Source organism: Pectinophora gossypiella, chromosome 11 (genome assembly GCF_024362695.1).
Source record: "Pectinophora gossypiella chromosome 11, ilPecGoss1.1, whole genome shotgun sequence".
Taxonomy (NCBI): Eukaryota; Metazoa; Arthropoda; class Insecta; order Lepidoptera; family Gelechiidae; genus Pectinophora; species Pectinophora gossypiella.
This window is the reverse complement of record NC_065414.1, coordinates 9,581,112-9,596,080: the sequence shown is the minus strand read 5'-3', so window position 1 is coordinate 9,596,080 and position 14,969 is coordinate 9,581,112. Positions and strand designations below refer to the sequence as shown.

Genomic DNA, 14,969 nt, shown 5'->3' with positions numbered 1-14,969 from the left:
CCATAACGAGATCGGAGTCACAGAGCATACTTTGACAAGTTTGTTAGATAACTTTGGCAGGTAAGCGAGTATAAGTTGTGGTGGGTACGTGAAGAGTTTACCGTGCAGGGTGACCCCGATCCGGGCGGCGCTCTGTTGGCAGTCGGCGCACGGAGACGTCGATCTGTGCAAACACGCGGCGAGCTGAGTAATGCACGGACGCGCCTTACAATTTGAACCGGGGGAGGGGGCGGTGCACGCCGTAATAAAGTTTACATAAACCCAGCTCGTCTCAGCCGCGCCGTCGCGGGGTCACGTTACTCGCGCGCGCTCCTCCGGCGAATGTTTTTGCTGCGAATCACGGAGGTGCTACACAGTTGCAACCCGCCCCATGTTTATTTGCAAACATCGCCGTGTTTGATTTTCCGATACATCAGCCGACTCACTGTTTATTTTGCTAAGTAAAAGGAATATCGCTGTAAACTCAGCGAATGTTTTTATAATGAAAGTTAAATAAGCTCTGTTTTATTCCACAAAACGCGCAGTATCCCTGCCTGCGAATTCTCATACCATATTTCGTGCGGTTAACTTTCAAGAAAGCTGCTTAAATTCCCACAAAATAACCGGGGTTATGACTGCCAATTTACACCGACGGGAAATTGAGCAGCGGCTCTAAACCTAACAGGCCCTTCCACAATCTCATTTGGGTAACATAATAACCGCGGATTTATTTCTGCCGCCCGCTCATTCGCTCTCAAATCGCGCCTAATATTCAATTTGGGCGCGGGAACCACACAAAAACTGGTCGGAGCCGGTTCATTACGGCGCGCATCTCGCCTCTTCATCCTCCTTACCTTATCTAAGCCACTCTGAATACACCCCCGTGACCCCACCCCACGCGCTCCCCTACATCCGCACACCACTTCAAGTGGAAAACTCGCAGGGCGAGGGCCGCTCAACCTTGTTTAGCATTCTCCTCGACTTCTTTATTTAATAGATGCCGAAAAAACTCCGGTCAGAATAAATTTGCGTTTGTGCTTCGATATGGCTCAGTCGCTATGTGCTTGAAAGTGCGCTCCTTTAATTAAGGTGGCAGCGAAGCGTGTAAATACGAATCGGTTGTAATGGCTGCGGACTGGCGCTTTATTAAACCATTAAAATAAAACAGTGCGCGAGATGTCGGCAGCCGGAGACGGCAGGTAATATCGCCGCCAGCGGCAGCCCTACGCGGCGTGTTTACGCTTGCAGGAACAGCACTCGCCCGACCCGCGACAGCCCTCACAATTTATCGTCCGAGACTTTTCTTAATTGGAAGGAATGGCCACTTGTAATTATTAAGACGCCCTAAAGTGAAACAGATTGCGCGGCAGTCTGCGGTGTTTTACTTTTTCTCTCGAGACTTGATACAAAGTGGAGAAACTTGTAAGACGTTGCTGGTTTATTGAAAAGAAAACTTTACCGACACTTAGCTACATAAAAAGTTTATTGTAACTCTGTACTTTGGGTTTGATATCGGTGTTCAGGTAAAACGCGGTGGCATTTGTTTATGGACAGTAAACCCATTTGTCATACATATTTAACAAACTTTTGTTACAATGGGAGTACGTTTTATCGTTCTGCAGTAATGTTCTGCAATATATCTCTGTCAAATCCCTAGAAGCCGAGCCCGAGCCTAGATTTAAACAAAAGCATCAGATAGGATTGGCATTGTATGGCTTCGCAAATTGATATCGATCTTGCACAACCTGAGGCCAAGAGATCTATCTGGGGGCAACTGTTCTACTGATGCCGTGTTCAGGATTGCAATATTAAATTACTGCAAGGATCTTACATAGCAAAAGATATTCTAGAATGAAAAATGGTCTGAAGTAATGCAAACAGATATTTTATTTTATCTTCGTCGATAGCAAATGGAATTCTATAGTCTCTGCTTACCCCGGTGGGAAATAGGCGTGAGTTTATGTATGTATGTATGTATGTATGTTCGTCGATATCTTGTGCTATTTTATTTATGAACATGCAAACGTTGTAAACAAGAAACTTCCTAACAAACAGTAAGCTATCTAGTGTGCAGCTTAAACCTACTACCGTAGACATCTAACACATCTAAATCTCTAGTGTCTAAGTCTGGAGTGTTGGCAGAGAAAATAGTAAGGCGAGTAGCCCGCTCCTAAGCCGATTGATAGCTTCTGTTCAACGCTTCAAGCTGCTAATGTGGCAACCGCCGGATCCACGTCTCCGAGACGTTCTCTGTAATCTTCTTATCGCCTTGATATAGAATAACATAGGTTTATAGCTTACTAGTGCATCTAGACGGATTATCTGTCGTATACTGCGACGCATACGATTTATACCATGTGAATGTATAAGCGCGCGTAAGAGATTAATCAAGATCTGCGGATATCAACTACCATGTGATGAATAGAGCGCATCGAGCAGGTGCTATTGCATATGAAACAGTAATTAATATTCACGTTACGAATACCATACCCTTATTTGTAGTACTAATAAACACTCAAATGCAATTACGCGTTCTGTTAGTTACTCTAAATCAAGCTGTACTTTCTAGAAATGCAACGTAGTTTCCACAATGCAAAGTTATTTCAAACCAAATGCTATCCATTTCTATTTTGTCGAGTATTCCAATTCTTATTTCAATATCTTAAATATAAATACGCCTCCGTAGAACGCAGCGCAGGTAGATATCATCGGAATTCATAAAATACTTCCGTGCTGACGGTCGAATACTTATAGTTGGGGGGTATGGAGCTCGTCTCGAGCTCGCTTGCGGCTTTGTTCCGATCCCGGCGTATCGCATCGATTTATGCAAGCCTGATCGAATCGCACCCGTCCCCTCCCGCGCCCCCGCGACCGCCCTCTCATAACAATACCTGCCTGTCGCTGCACTCCTGCTACGTGAGAGAATCGAATATTAATACTTCGAAGCTCTTACGATTCTCAAAGTATGCTTGCAAAAAATATTCGTGCAAACTGTTTGAGCGGACGTTCGATTTCATACACTATTAAATCAGTTGAAATTGCAAAACCCATTCAATGCTTAGCACATAGCCATTGTGTAGATGTTGATGGGTAATGAAATTTGTATCCGCTCAAGATTGCTTCAGTAATCTTCAGCTTTGGGAAAGCAACACGTATCAAGACTGGATTGTGCATTCACTGAACCTCGGATCAGATTCGACGTGGTTGAGAAGCGATTGTATTGATGATGTCTCTATGCAAATTGCTTGTGCAGTTAGCAAAGGTTTTAGTCTATGTTAGGTACCCCAATAGTAAAAAAAATCCAATTACTTGTAATTATTAGTATACTTGTAATATACATTGGTGCGAGATCACGATCGCTTTAAAAATGAAGTATAAATTATTTATAGCAGTCATCAAAGCAAAGTGAACGTTAAAAGTTAGGGCTGACGTAGTCGGTTTAGTGGTGCCGCGCAGATTCAATATTCCATTTGAAATATTCAATAGCACTCGCTGATTCGCATCGAAAATGCAATATTTTGTATGTGCCCTCGTAAACAATACAGTGCACGCTTGCGTTTCATGTTACGTTTCTATCAAAACATTAAAAATATCCGTGATTTGAGCTTAAAATATACTTTTTACGTAGAAAAGAGGTACAATCAATGTAATGGCGTAAGTATCCAAACTTATTAAGGCACTGTTAGCGCTAGTGGTTATGTTAACACACTTTCCGTACTTACTGCAATTCTTGAAAATCATTTTTTCATGTTTTGATGAATGTCAATTTTATGCGGTATGTAAAGTATGTATAGTACTTAACATCAAAACAAAATGTTGATGTACGCACTAGACTAACAAAAAGAAAGGGTACACTTGTCACAAACAAGCTGTGTATGTCATAAAACCGCAGCGGACCCAACGGCTGTTGACCGCGGTCAATCGCCATACAGCCTCGACGTGTGTGGTCATCAGTAAAACCTTACCTTATTTACAGCTTAGTTACAAGAGCTAGCAAAAATAATACCATAATATAAGGCCAATTGGGGTAGTCAGAGGTACATCCATCGCACGATGAACACTCAGTTCATCACCTACGCTTCACCGAGCTTTTTGTTAGATCAACGTGATTGGTGATGAACCGTATCGCCATCTATAAGTGAAAATTGTCCCTAAGGTAAATTAATAACTCATCGTTTTAAGTTTACGCGGTTATTATCATAATTATAACACATAATAACGGGTTCTTACCGCGTTTGAATCAGAGATATAAGATTCCCGATATTTCGACACTGTTGCAAGTGCCATGATATTCATATTAGGAGTCTCATATCCCTGATTCAAACGCGGTAAGAACCCGTTATTATGTGTTTTAATTATAATAACTCATCTGCAGAAGTCCAGTATAAGTCGGGGATCGAACCGGCGCTTCTCGCTTGAGAAGCTAACCGGTGACCACAGGGACTAGTAAAAAAATATTTCTCAATATAATCCTGCCATAAAGGAGTGTGTGAAACAATGGCAAGCTTTTAGATTCTGTGGTTGACCTACACGCGCGTTCTACGTGTGTGGTCCGTCAATGTCTAAAAATATGCGTAGGTACCGGTTCAACGACACATATTATTTAGGTAGGTATAAGTATTCTAAATTCATCAGAGGAGAATAAACTGGTGTGGAATTGTTAACTATTGAGTCTATAATAAAAAGTTTGTAAACTCTACACCTAATGTATTCGCCTAACTTTTAATAAGTAATTACTAGAAGAATGAAACAACATATATATTTTGGACCAAAAAAAAGTTTTTCAGAATATAACTGAATTTGTTTTACAAAAAGCTCAGATATGGACGCACGGTTTGTTATACGTATTAATCATAATCATAAATAAAGCGGCTGACTGTAACACAAGGGGGCGTTTCATTAGGTTTTTACAACGGCTATAGCCACACAGTCGTAATTGCACGTGCTATAAAGGAGCCGGGTATATCCCTGTTAATTGCGATTGCCCGAATGTGATCGATGCCCATCACAAAACGTTCCTTGTAACTCTCTTGTAGCTCGTAAAGGCACATTTAATTTGTGATGTTTATTAGCACCTGTAATTTTATTACTACACCAGTCGTTAATTTTAAATTTTAATGTTTTCTTCCTGGATTCAATTTACTTTCATACCTACTCTACGTATCGTTTTACTATAAGTACTTGTTAGTTTTAACAACAAGCGTATTTCAACGTCTAACGTTTTATCTTTATAACTTATGCTTTGCTGCTTGAAGGAAATTGGTTTCTCTTTAGTTACTGTGATATGTTGTACTACTTGCGTGTCTGAGGGGAGGGTGTGAACTAACGAACATAAACAAATGAGCACCGGGCAAAAACACGCTCCGACGGGCGGGTAATAGAAATCGCTGCATGTAATTAGCGGTAGGTGGCGCTGCTCGCTCGACGCGTCTTCATAATTTATCTCAATTAGGCTCCGTAATGAGCGGAAGGCAGTCGCGCTTCTGCACTGCACTTCACCTGCAGCACTGGAACTGCTTAATTTATAACTGAATTTTTATATACAGCTACGAAGCTTTGAGCTTTAACGTTTTCATGTTTACGACAGACGATACGGAAACTTATGTTAAAAGCGTAGCAATTAGAAAATAAATACCTCTTGTGACTCTTGTCTATGCTTGTAGTTAAGGTGATAAAACGTCGTTTCTCCTGTGATAAGAGCTATTACACTGTAGAACTACGAGTGCTTTTTTAACACGACCGCAGCGCATTATACATACATGTTTGCGGTTTCCTCTGTAAGCTTCGCCGGCGATATTGGTTCGTAGAACAGCAAAGGCGTTGTATGCAAGCGCGGCGCGGCTCTGCGGTTGTCGGGCGATGTTTAACAATGCGGCCAGCGTGCGGCGAGCGCCCGTGTGCTGACGACACGACCGGCATGTACCCCGCACCACACGCGTGCATCTTACCCCGGCCACAGCCGCGCTCCAGCGCACCACCCTATAGCACGACTGTACCAGCCTCTATGCGCCGCACGTACCTCCCTTCGTGCTTATCACACATTTACATATGCTTCGCCTGCTCACCGCCGTGTACGAGCATCGAAAATGTTTCATGAATAAATTTGTAATCCAATTTGATGGTTAACTTTCAACACATCAACATCGTTCCCTCTTAACGAAAAAATCAAATCCAAACATAACCAACAAACAAAACGAATCGAATAATCTTCGGTTTGCCCTGAGCGATTAATCATAAAAAGTGCTCGGGTCGCAGCCCTTTTTCGAGTTTCCTCGTTACGGACTAAGACGAGAATCATTAGGAATTAAATTTCCCCTTTCATTAGTCCCTCAACCCTCGTATAATTCCGGACTCGGAGCAATAACAATATAAATCCCCCGTCGCGCCGAGCGGGGGATTACGGCTTGTCTCGACCCTAATTTAGGGCTGCCCCCGCCCCGGATTAACGAAGTGGCGGAATCCGCTAGGGTTGTCGCTGCGCATAAACTTGTTACGTGTTTAATGTTTTATTGACGGGTGGCGAGGGAGCTCTCATTTAAATAACCGTGCCTCTTGCGACCCTTGCTCGGCGGCCGCGCCCGCCTCACCTGCTCACGACCGCTGCACTGTCCGCGCCCTCGCGACCTCAGCACACTCTGTGATCACGCTCTCGACGCCTCTCACGCATCTCTCCAATATTTTTTGCATAAAACCTCTTGAATAGGTAATTTATTCGTATTTCTCTTGCGCTATCGAGTACTCCCCTCTCAAGCACGTGAGAAGCATAACGACGCTTTGCGACGACTCTTATTTGAGTTTATTATTAAGAATATCTTTTGAGTTTATTAAATGAGCGGTGTAACACGGTAAGTAGAGAGGCGCTTAAATTATTTTTATGGGCCCATATTTTTCGAGGCCGGGCGGTGACCTTTTCGAATTAATTTTTCGAGCTATTATGTAGTCGTATCGAATCGGTGAAGGCGGAGCGAATTGTTTATCCCGGGCATTAAGCCGCGGCGGGAGTGCCGGCGCTCATATTGCAGACGCAGGAATCTCGGAGGGCCGGTCCCTCGCGCCCCCGTGCGGAACGAGGATCACAATTAAAGGAGACAGCTTTGTCAACACGCTCCCGCCGATATAGGTACCCATACACTTTATTATCTTAATAATGTCAGAGACATTTGTTATAGGATCTACATTCTCATAATATGCCATTAATAAATGCAAGCGTGTATGTAGTCGTTACATAAGCCATGTCAGGGCCTACAGAGGCTGTATAAGTAACCATGAAACCAGGGTTGATGATGTCGATCATTGACCTCACAACCTACACAAGAGAAGAGAGATGAAAGGGCGGTCAGGTGACGGTCATGAAAATTACTTGTTTGTAAGAGTTCGCCTCTACAATCTACATTGGGTGTAAGTAACTTAATTTGTTCGGTGCCAATTTTCCAAACAAGTTGCCTTTCAACGCGGCGACGAAACTCGATTCAGGGTAATTTATTTAAGTAATTTTACAAAGCGAGGCCGCGTACACCGTATTAAAATTTGCCTCGAAACCGCAAAGTAGACGCTAACACAAAATTAAAGTCGTCGACACTTAAGGAAGGGCTTCGTAGTTCGAGGGGAGTTTCCGTGAAATTTCTCTCGGAATGTCGAAATGCCGGATGAGTTTCCCAAGTCAACTCAATTATCGTTTTAATTAAGGCGCCGTGCCACGTGACATTTGTTTGCGTGCGTGAAAGCGATCGCCCTCCCGCTGCCCGCGCCCCCCTCTTCGCGCTCCTGTTAATTGTGCTAATTACTCCTGTAATAGAGCAAGGGTGGGGCGGGTAAGATTGCTTATCGACGGCTTCCCCGGAATTTACTTTGTGTGCTACATCTGCCGACTTAGCGTTAATTTGACATTATTAACTATTCGCGTAGATTATAGTCCACTTAAGTTTTCACTGCTATTTTGTATAGAAACATCTTTGGTAGCGTTTTGGCAAGAAGTGCAGACATGTTTCTCGAGTGGGGAGAGGTTTGGCGTTATGAGCACTAACGCTCGGCTGGCTGCAGGTAACAAACAGAGCAGTAATGAACATCAATTGCATTGGGCAAGTTTCCAAGCGATGCATTTGTGCGAAGTTGCCGCCGAGAGCGCTCGCGACGCGGAGTGCCGGAGTGGCGGCGTAATGGTCGCACTCGGCACACGGCGTGGCTGCGCCAGATTGCGAGGGGCGGCGGCCGCGGCGGAGCACGTCAGCTCGACAACGAGCTCCAGGCAATTTGGTTATTTGGGGTCGCCCATAAAACGATAGCGCGCGCAGTAAACGCAATCCTCCACTCGCGACTATAAACTTTACGAGTCACGTAAAAACGCGCTCGAAACTCCGACTCGCTACCATAAATTTATGCTAATGTATTCTTTATAGGAGTTTAATGTGTATTCAGAAATTCCACCATTATTTATGTATACGAATGAACCGGTAAAGTTAATTTTAAAGTCGCACAGCGCCCCGCGATTTACGCGCTCGCGGGCGATTAATTTTTTGTAACTTTCTGTGGGCCATGTTTCCGACGAGCGCGACTCTCGTTTCCGAGTGATTACCGTTTTTGTTTTACGAGTACGGACATCAGGTAGCGACCAGTTTAATAACACGAGAGTCCTTAAGTACCACCCGATATGAATGAGCTCCCTTCGTGCGCAACCAGTTTATCGCTCCACGTTGCGCTCGGGACACGATACAAAGTTATAAATTGACAACATAATGGGACTTAAAAGTAAATGGTACGTAATAAAACTTTTCGATGACAGTGTCATAAAACGTAGCCATATAAAACGGGTAGTCCCGATAAAAACCGAAAACGTCGCGTGTAAATCACGTAACTTTTCAAAACTATTATGCCTGAAATATAGTCTGAACTCAATCCGTACATTTCCGAGCGGCGGGCGGTCTATTTATCTATTTCCCCCGCTTCCGCCCCCGAGCGTCCGGTTAACCGCCCCCCTTCCGGTTAACCGGGCGGCGCGGCGCGCGCGGCTAAACGGCTCGTCGCGTGACCGCAGACAATAAGCCCGGGCGGCGTTAACAGCGCGCCTGTGTGTTGCCACTTTATATGTTACGTCACAGCCGTCGTCCCCCCACCCGCCGCGCCGCCCCCTGCACATGTGCGCCTCACGACGAACGGTAGCCGATAAGTCGTGTTGTCGGAGCTTGTAGCGGCTCGTACTTGTTTAGCGACTCCCCCCGGCGACCCTCGTCCCCGACTCAATTGCCTTTTTCTTGAGGTCGACCCGCGTAATGGGATAAAGTAAAGATTAGCTCTGCTCGCTTTTCCGTTGAAAATGGAAAAGGTTGCGAATCATTATTCAATATGGAATATTTTTGTTTGAGTATCGGTAGGTTCTTTTGATCTTCTTACCCCTCATAATGACATGAGCTTACAGAAACTTCCAGCAGATACCTACGGTTCTTTTCCATTGTTATTATTTACTAAGGTACCTAGATATTCTGTTTGATCATCATAACAAAAAGCCAATAGGTATTCGTAATACAGGTAATAAAATAAATTACAATGAGCTCATTCAACTAATAACGGACGGGGACCACAATCTAACTATTAAATTATGTACTAACCACAAACGGTTTACCGACTGCGAGGCAGCTTGCTGGTAATATAAAATCCATCCAATCGAATCCGACACGTCGCGTTATGCCGCGGGTCCTCGAAATAGCATCACTTGAAATTCGATACCCGACGAACTGAAATGCTCGTAAAATTAGGGCCAGAACACACGTCCGACCTCTACGACCAAACATGAACTATAAAATAGTGCCGAGCCATGTGGATACCGCTTTATACTCTTCTACGCGACTTGTGCCAATAATAAAACTTTATTGGTTACATCTCGCCTATCAAATATCCAATAACAACGAGCAATAAGCCGATTCGTCTGGTTTATCTTACAGATTATATTCACCACTCGTCCCCGCTTTACTATCTAATTTCTCTATCGTAAAAATGATGTCGGTAAGAGCATAAAAACAAGACGTACACCTTGTGTTATGGTGGATCATTAAAAGTTAACTGAGTGGTGATGGTAACCGTATCTCTGTGATAGTAGGTGTGATTCGGACATAAAGCGTTATTGTCCCGGCGACGGCGGCGCGACACAGCGCGGCGGCAGTAAGTCACGGCGGGGGCCGCGGCGACAGGTCGGCGTGCGGCGGGCAAATTAACAGCCGCTTGCCGCTCGCCTCTAACTTAGTGCCTCGTAAAATTAGGCCCCGTTAGACCCCTCGAGCGCCACCGCTCCCCGAGGGTGTCGGATTATACGCGACCAGTTTCTCATTCACCGCCACTTACTCCACAAATTTATGTTGAAGTCTAGCAATGAAAATGTATTTGCTGAAAATCTTTTATAGAAGAACGTTATGAAAAGTTTTCTTCGTGAATGCGAGATAGCGGCGCAATATCCCTTATTGAATCGGTCCCGTCGAGGAGTGTAGGCCTTTTCGCCCGAATAGCTCCGCACGGCTGCTGCGTACACTTGAAATAGCATCTGTCTAACACACGACGCCGCGAGCACTCGACCGAATATTGATAATCGAAATGTTCGATACGTATTCCCGATATGTGATATCGAGCACGTCGGCACGAAATTTTGTTTGGACATGGAGCCGCTAGTTTTGCGCCAATATAGATTAGGTTGATTGTTACACCTAGCTATATGTAGGTGTGTAGGTATGGCTACTTCATATTCCAACAGTATGAGTTAAGGGGGATCGTCGACTATCCTAGTCCACTCCCTCGACGAATGCGCCGTATGGCAATGTCAACAGAGTAGAATCAGTGCGTGCGGCGGTTCGTCACGTATATGATTATTTCATTAGTCCGTATTTGGCCGGTCATCCAAATGTTGCGGGCGAGGGGGCAGCCCACCGCCCGGTGGGGGCGATGACCACTCCCGGAGCTAATCATGCGGTTAGTTTGTTCTGCCTCAGCGTGTTTTGATATTGATATTGACTGTAGCGCTCGCCTCGCTGCGCGCCGATTTATTTGCGAACAATGATCGATTGATTGCTATACGTAAGCTCGACCGTAAACGTTTTGATTATGTTTACGCACTCGTATTTGTTAAACTAACAAACCGTTGTTTAAGTCTTATGTAATATTTTGCTGACGAACTTCTCCTATTGTTACAGAGAAACTCGATATCTCCGGGAGAGAGAGAAAAGTACAGGACGCGGAGTCCAGCGGAGCCTGATCACAAAAAGCTAAAAAAGGAGGAGAAAGATATGGGCCATGTAAGTTTTATACTTTTAAGACATCAATATCCCTATACTTAACCAAAGGTTGCCTGAAAGTATCTGCCTGATATTATATTTTCCCGGTATAAGCAATAAAATAGCTACCTCCGTAATAAAATGTACGTGTTGTCGTTTCCAGGAGCTGGTGGTAGACGACGCGAGTGAAGAGCCGACGTCTCCCCACAACGGCGCTCCGTCGCCCCGGGAGAACGGGCTCGACAAACTGCAACCCAAGAAAGAACACCCCCCACACAGTCCTAGGTAATTCATTTGAAATACAACTAACCTAATATGTGTTTTACTAAAAGTATTGCCGCATGCTATCCTATTCCGAAACTACTAACTTTAGCATTCATTTCAATTTTAATGTAGGTACTTGTCTTCTTTAGTTTTTGTGAAATTACAAAAACTAATTGACGCCGCCATATAGGTACTTACAGCAAAATGGAACCTAACAAATCACAATTACCATAATCTAATTAATAATACAAAGCGGCCTAACTAAACTTTACTAATAAGCCTATCACGCCTAATTAAATCTAGATTACGTTAACATGAATATGTACTTAGAAGCCATAGTTCTCGCCTCTGGGCGTTTCACTAAGCTGCGTGTCGCGGGTAAACTCCTGATAATCGCTCTATCCTTTTAAAAGAAGCCCTATACTAATACTACATGTCAGGTGCTTACTGGTGCTTAGAAGGTCACTGTATCTACAGAGTGGGAAGTTAAGCCTGCTTTACTCTGAATCAATTACGACTCTAAGCAGACGGTCGGCCTATTAACTACACATAGATTATCCACGCCCTGATGGATTGCCGATATAATCTGAGCGCAAACTTGCGATGATTGTTTGAGAACTAAATCTATTATACGTACCAGTCTTATTCCCAGTTCATTAACTAGAAGTCTCGCTTTTATGTCGCAGGCTATTGAATAAATAATGAGTTTCTCATCACATTTTGGTTGGCTATAATGAAAGATTAGTAAGTTCTCGTCTTTTCTAAAAACCATATCTTTGCAAATTCGCTCGTATTTACATATTTATTAATATAATTATCTTTCAAAGTATTTAAACATTAACTTATTCATTTACTTATTCCAGATCAGGGACATCAAGTAACGCGTCGACACCGTCAGCGAAGAAGCTAGACGAGAAACCCAGTACACCTATTTCTAAGCCCGTGACGCCGACCTCTGGAGCGAGTGGCGCAGGCGCAGCGGGGGCCCCGTTGAAGGCTGCAGTCAAACCCCCCGCACTCCAGTATCCGTATTTGGGAAACGGGGCGCATGATGCGTACGGACTGGCGGGGTATTCGGCGAGGGCGGCGCTGGCCTATGAACCTCTACGCCCGCCCATCGGTCCTGCAGCCCTGGCACCTATTCCTGGTGGAAAACCGTAAGTTTTCAATTTGGTTCTACTTGTCATATTAAATAAAGACCAAAAAACGTCTTGGAACCTCTATGTTGGTAGAGTAGTTTACGTAGCACTTACCTTTGTATATCTTAACGTTATTAATATACAAACTTGCTTTAATTTCCAGAGCTTACTCATTCCACGTATCGGCTGAAGGACAAATGCAGCCAGTTCCGTTTCCCCCTGACGCGTTGATGGGTCCAGGCATTCCTCGGCATGCGAGACAAGTGTCTGCGCTCGCGCATGGTGAAGTCGTTTGCGCAGTGACAGTGTCCTCGCCTACTAAATACGTCTACACTGGAGGCAAAGGCTGCGTCAAAGTATGGGACATCAGTCAACCCAGTAAAGCTCCAGTCAGCCAACTGGATTGTTTGGTGAGTGGGTAACTGTCGGCATATGATGGACTTCATATTTTTATTTTTATTTATCAGTATGGACTAAATTAAATAATCCAACAATTCATCACTAATTTAAGAGCCACGCTCTTGTCGGTGTAGCATTCTCCATACTACTTTTTAGGGAGAAATAGGGCAATGGTTTCCCTCTTGCCTTCCGCCCCAACAATTACATTCGCCTAAAACTGTACTATATAAACCTCAAAGTAATTCCCTTTATGTAATTTTATCATTGTATAAGCAATACTTACAAATAATGTTGTTACTATACGTAACTGTATCAACAGACCTTTATCGCCTGTCTTTCTTCTTTTCAGCAAAGAGATAACTACATCAGGTCGGTGAAGTTGCTCCCAGATGGTCGGACGCTGATTGTTGGGGGCGAAGCGTCAAACCTCTCTATCTGGGACCTGGCGTCACCAACACCCAGAATCAAGGCTGAACTCACATCGTCAGCACCCGCCTGTTACGCGCTTGCCATTAGTCCCGACTCCAAGGTAATTTATTAAATGGAAAACTAACAGCTTACCCAGCACGCACAAGTAAATAATAATATAGCAACAGAAAGCCAAGCAAAACAATGATAATCATTATTACAGACTGACACCTGCACAGATAGAGTAAACCATACTACTTTGGTAACCTAAAGAGAAAGAAAGTCACTTCAATAATTCCATCTTATCAAGCGACATTCTTAGTCTAAGCACATTCAAAATATTAGAGGACAATACAATATTTAACTTAATTACAATGATAGTACAATGAAACTATTATGATACAAATTTCAAACCAAATCAAGTCGCATATTTTATAAATAATTGGCCTAAGAATTGATCCTTGAGGCACAAATTCGAATATTATTTAATTAAACAATAAAATTACGAACACTTCTCTAACAATGTTGTTGGTTTAACGATTATATCCTAAAGAAAAGGTAGAATTTCATTTTAATCCATTAGACAAGGCGAATTTCAAAAAAATACCTCAGACTGGTACTCGAAAGCCTTGCCTTAATCGTCATATTTATAGAAATACAAGCTATGCTTGTGCAGGGACCGCGACATTTCGATTTAATCTTTATCTATAAATTGTATAACTGTATGTGTTTGTAGTAAAATAACGATTATCATTATTTATATTACAGGTGTGCTTCAGTTGTTGTTCAGACGGTAACATTGCTGTGTGGGATCTGCACAATCAGACGTTGGTCCGGCAATTCCAGGGCCACACAGATGGTGCTTCTTGCATCGACATCTCTGCTGATGGTACAAAACTTTGGACCGGCGGGCTTGATAACACCGTACGGTAAGTGTAAAGAAAATCTGGTACCTACCTAACACGTTATAAAATTAATAAAATAAAAGTCATTATCAGAATGAAAGTACAGGTCTGACAATTACTTAGATATGTTAAATTTATGTACACTCTGGAAGGAATTAATAAAATAAATAAATAAAAATAATTATTTTCGGACACTATCAGATCCATAATGGTTAGCAACAATTATGTTAGTGAATATTTGTAAATTATGATGTAGAAATTTAATTTACTTCTACCAAAAGTAAGCTAATTATATTTATCTAGTTTTTATAAAGTAAATATACTTACATAAAATATACAAAGAATTTAAGATATAACTTAAAATGTATTTTTTTACAGGTCATGGGACTTAAGAGAAGGCAGACAATTACAACAACACGACTTCAGTTCTCAAATATTCTCCTTGGGATACTGTCCTACAGGTACGTAACTTTTTTACTAATTTCCTCTAAAACGAGTAATTGTAACAATCAAGAACGAATAACGATTCTTTTTTACTATTTGTCTATATTATATCATATCCTCTGCAAAATACCCTGTAAGTACCTACCTTCAATTCTACTTAAGAATAATGTAAAATCGCG

General features: G+C 42.9%; 1 protein-coding gene across 2 annotated transcripts in view; it reads left to right on the top strand.

Moving 5' to 3' along the window:
- The window catches only part of LOC126370536 (protein groucho-like), a 58,006-nt gene that overhangs the window by 41,989 nt on the left and 1,048 nt on the right, over positions 1-14,969 (top strand). For both annotated transcript variants that reach the window (XM_050015430.1, XM_050015429.1), the window contains exons 8-14: positions 11,151-11,252; positions 11,395-11,516; positions 12,359-12,652; positions 12,798-13,044; positions 13,383-13,562; positions 14,210-14,370; positions 14,725-14,807. In XM_050015430.1, coding sequence (XP_049871387.1) covers positions 11,151-11,252; positions 11,395-11,516; positions 12,359-12,652; positions 12,798-13,044; positions 13,383-13,562; positions 14,210-14,370; positions 14,725-14,807 — 1,189 coding nt within the window. The remainder of the gene's footprint in view (positions 1-11,150; positions 11,253-11,394; positions 11,517-12,358; positions 12,653-12,797; positions 13,045-13,382; positions 13,563-14,209; positions 14,371-14,724; positions 14,808-14,969) is intronic.